Source organism: Erpetoichthys calabaricus, chromosome 14 (genome assembly GCF_900747795.2).
Source record: "Erpetoichthys calabaricus chromosome 14, fErpCal1.3, whole genome shotgun sequence".
Taxonomy (NCBI): domain Eukaryota; kingdom Metazoa; phylum Chordata; class Cladistia; order Polypteriformes; family Polypteridae; genus Erpetoichthys; species Erpetoichthys calabaricus.
Genome location: NC_041407.2, coordinates 8,803,915 through 8,808,368, shown reverse-complemented (window position 1 = coordinate 8,808,368; position 4,454 = coordinate 8,803,915). Strand labels below are relative to the sequence as shown.

The 4,454-nt window shown below is 45.1% G+C and overlaps 1 protein-coding gene across 1 annotated transcript; it reads right to left on the bottom strand.

Moving 5' to 3' along the window:
* Positions 1–310: 310 nt before the first annotated feature.
* On the bottom strand, positions 311–2,954 carry LOC114664418 (galanin receptor 2a). Its single transcript, XM_028818500.2, has one exon. The coding sequence runs from the start codon at positions 2,652–2,654 to the stop codon at positions 1,359–1,361; it is 1,296 nt and encodes a 431-aa protein (XP_028674333.2). The 5' UTR covers positions 2,655–2,954; the 3' UTR covers positions 311–1,358.
* Between the last annotated feature and the right edge of the window lie 1,500 nt (positions 2,955–4,454).

The window sequence follows — 4,454 nt, the reverse complement described above, 5'->3', positions numbered from 1 at the left end:
GTTTTTGTTGGTTAGTTCTTGTATACGTATTTATGTAATCATTTCTTCATTTAACTTTGTTCAGTGACACCACCTGTAACATAAAACAAGCCCTGAAATAACGGGCTGTCACTTTCACTCGTCAAAGCTGGGGGGGGGGGGGGGGGGGGGGGGGGGGCTCTAGCCAGTGCTGTTTTTTAATTGGTGAATCATTCGCAGAGTTGACGCATGCGCCTTGCTCGACTTCGGAATCCTGTGGCACAAAGTTGTGACTGTGTGCTTCCGATAAGACTGCAAGAAAAAGTTACCCAGAATAATAATAATGGTCGTGTGATGCAGCGGATTCAATTCAAGAAACTAGTTATTAGGAGGCTGCAACTGAAGTGCCTTGTATTTTTCAAAGCTTCTGTAAAATGTGAAGTTCTTAATGAGGACAAGTAAAGTATAATCTAATCCAGTGCTTCCCAAACGCAGTCCTGGGGACCCACTGTGCCTGCAGGTTTTTGTTTTTAATTGGACTCCTAGGACAAATTAAGTGAGCTGTTATTTCCCAGTTTCTGTGTTTTGGAGTAAATGGAGAAATAACAAAACTAATTTTGGTTATTTTTTATTGAAATGTACTAAGCACTTATAAGGGGATTTTTTTTTTTTTTTTTTACTTTTTAACAATTTTGAACCTTATTTTCATTCTGCTTTTCCAGGTGTTTTGATTGTTTAATTTATTATCTACTAATTAGTGGGTCTGACGCTAAAGTTATTGCAGCCTTTCATCATTCAATGTTGTTTACCTGGCTGTCAGTTCTGTTTGTTTTTAATTATCATTATTAGGATACAATAAAGGGTTCAAATTGCGCAGAAAAATAACAAAACAACAGGACAACAACAAAAAAGGTATTTTAAAGCAAAATTAGAAATATTTCTAAATGTCTTAAGTGCAAAAATCATACTGCTGTGTTTTACTAAAGGCAGAATAAGAGAAGGGAAAAAAGACCATCTAAATAAATGAGACCAGCTATTATCAGTAATTGTGAATTTGGATGGAATGAAAACCTGCAGCCACTGTGGGTCTTCCGGACCACTGAACTCTAAATATGACACTTGATGGTAGACGATTTGCCTCCGCGTTACCGGCTGATTCACCAATCAAATCACAGTACTCGGTAGAACCCGCCCTCTCACATTTGACAGTTTTCATTTCAGGGCTGATTTCATGACGCGTGCATGTCACTGAAATAAACACATAACGAAATAAGGAATAATCGGTCTATTTAGTGGCACGTGTAATTATTTATACTCACTGTTCACGTTGTTGTTAATCGCTTAATGTCATATTTCACACAACTTAATCCGAAATTCCCCTCCAGAGCAGCCTGCCGCACTCAGCCGAACACGGTTTCGCACACGGTCACCGAGGAGATGCTTTTGGATTTCGTGAGGCGGCTGCTTGGATCGTCACACTCCTTCCAGCCTCCGACTTGCAGACCCGGATTATCGTGCGCGTATCTGTAGGAGATCAGCATCGGGGTGGCAGTGCTGCCCTGGGATTGTGACAAGGACAGGTTGAAGACGGAGGACATTTTTTTCCCGTAGCTTCTTCGAAACTTCTTTGCAGATCGATACAAGTTCCCCACAAAGCAGTAGCACAAGGGGTTGAGGGCCGAGTTGGTGAGCCCTAACCACTGTGCAAAAGGTCGAAGGTGGACAATCCACTCGTGTCTGTCCTGCTCAAAACCGACGTCCTCAGCCAAAGGCCCATTTGGCAGGTTCAAATCGATCCAGATGTCCACCACATACAGAGGCAACCAGGAGAGTGTGAAGAGCACGACCAAGGCCACCACCATCTTGGCCACTTTTTTGCGTACCTTCAGCCGTGACTCCAACTGTGCAAATGTGCACTTGTTGTATTCTTTTAGTTTGTCGTCAGGGTTCCACAGTTTGCGAATTGTGAGAAAGCAGATGATGAGATTGAAAAGCACCGGAAAGCCATAAAGCGTGCAAAAGAGCAGAAAGTTATAGGCTTGTCTCAGCTTGAAGTAAGGCCAATTTTCTACGCAGAGATCGATCACCTGCTTTCGGTCTGGTAGTTCTAGACGCTTAGTCTTATTCATAAATGCAAGGGGGACACAAAGCCCTGAGGAGAGCGTCCAGACCACCCCGACCATCCAGCAAATCTTCCTCCACGTAAAGAAGTACCTGGCGTTCAGGGGGTTGTGGACGCTGTAGAATCGGTTCAGGCTGATGACTGCCAGGCTGAGGACACTGGCGGAGACAGACACAGCCTGCACAAAGGGGACTGCCCGGCACAAGAAGTCCCCAAAGACCCAGGCTTTGTATACCTGGTGTCCGAGATTGACCGGCATGCAGATGCACAACACCATCATGTCGCACACGGCCAAGTTGATGAGGAGGCTGCGTGTTGCGGAGACCCCGATGAGCTGTGTCCGTCTTTTCTTTGTTAAGACCCTTAGAGCCATGACGTTTCCCACGAGCCCGACAATAAAGGAGAGCGCGTAGATAACGATCAGCGCGATGGTGCCAGGTTCATGGCCAGAGAACAGCACATCATCCGTCATAGCGAACGACTCCTTAAGGCTCGGGTTGTTAATGTGCCTAAGAAGGGACAGGTTCTTAGGAAACAGGTGACCGAAATTTACGTAGAACTCCGTATAATTCATGTTGACCCCAAGTCGTCCCCTCCGTTATCCACAAGCGTGATCCCACTCTTCTTTAACACACAAGCCGCCCGGCAGAAGCAGAACTCACCCGTAAAGTCAAACGGCTTCACGCAGACGAGTAAAGTAGCATCGTACTTGGCTAAAGTCCACGAAAGACATTAAGATCAGTAACGGGTAACAACAAATCCCCGCGATGGTGTGGGCGACAGCTCCCTCCACTCTGATACCCTCTCGCGGCGCTCGTGCCCATTCTAAGAAGATTGGTGGCTTCAGGTCCGGAGCCCTCAAGTCTGTGTGGGAAATGCGTTTGTGTGGCGCTCAGGTATTCAGTGAGCAAAGTGACGCACTGAGGCGAGCTGGTGGGTGCGGGGGGAGGAGGGGGGGTTTGAGAGAGAGAGAAATGGAGAGAGAGAGAGAGAACAGGAGAGACAACCCGAAAGGAAAACTGACAGAAAATGAGACGGGGAGAAATAGAGAATGAGTGAGTGGGAAAAGGGCAATGGAGGAGTGAGAGAAAGAGAGACGGAACATTTTAGACGAAAAGAGAAGAATGTGAAGGGAAGGATTTCCATTTTACACCGAGAGGTGGCGAGATGTCTTTACCAAGACCAACGATTACTTCGGATATCTTGTTACCGACAAACTTTTATGCCCTTTATACGTTTTATTTCATATCTACGTATACGTCATATGTCTAATACTAGCGTACGTTAATATATACACCACCTATCCCCCGGGGATAAATAATATTCTATCTGTCTAGATAGATAGATAGATAGATAGATACTTTATTAATCCCAATGGGAAATTCACATTCACATTGTCTATGTACATCATGCGCCCGATGGTCGCTTTTATTTATGTATTTATATATTGTGCTCGTAATCCTGCGTCGGTAACTCTTGGCGATAATCGCACAAATTCAACTTTCCGCAAACGGTGTGTAAACTGGGATACATCAATCACTTGTAGGGTTGACGTAAAATCCTAAAAGGGCGACCTTAGTTTAGGATTTCAAACATTAAATATTATCAGGTGCATATGCAATACTTTTCACTTTTATATTTAATATAAACGTAAAAATTAACCTTAGGCATCCACCCATCCAGTCATCCGTTTTCTTAACCTGGTTATCTAGCCAGGGATAGGCCGGCGCAATAGATCATGGGGCTAAAGCCTCCGATTGCCCCTTCCGTCATTTGTATTACCCATCCATCCAATCCCATATAGTCTGAGCATCGTATCTCAGCAAGCATCGGTCGGAAGGCAGAAACAACACCTGGACAGGGCGACAGTCCATCAACTGGGCACACACTAACCAAAAGCTGATTTAATAGCCGCCTAACCAACATCTGCACCTTGGAAGGCGACGCCATTGGTGACCAATTTATTACCAAACAGCCGATCCAAGCTGCAGATACAATACAACGAGCCCCAAGAATCCCATGCGCGCTTGCAGTGGATCAGATTAAACGACTCCGTTGATTTTGAAGACCGCTGTTAGGCACAGATTTGTGCACAAGGCTGGATTAAGAACCCGACGTGTCCTTGCATGTCGAAGCTAAAAAGCTTTGACAAGTTTGCATTTTTGTTCGTTGTCGTGTCGTTGCAAGTGTCTGCTTACGGCGAGGAGTTCACATATTACACGTAAGAAGATGGGCGCACAGCAACAAGAACCGATGGTTGAGTTTTTGCCCAAATGTTTTCATCAGCGCACTTTTATAATTTGTAGTCACGATGAACTGGACTGACCTTGCAGTTCATGTTGGCAGGCGATAAACTTGTCATGTGTGTTTCGGC

Bases quoted from the DNA above. Each gene is read 5' to 3' on its own strand.
- LOC114664418 (XM_028818500.2), bottom strand. From the start codon at position 2,654: ATGAATTATACGGAGTTCTACGTAAATTTCGGTCACCTGTTTCCTAAG.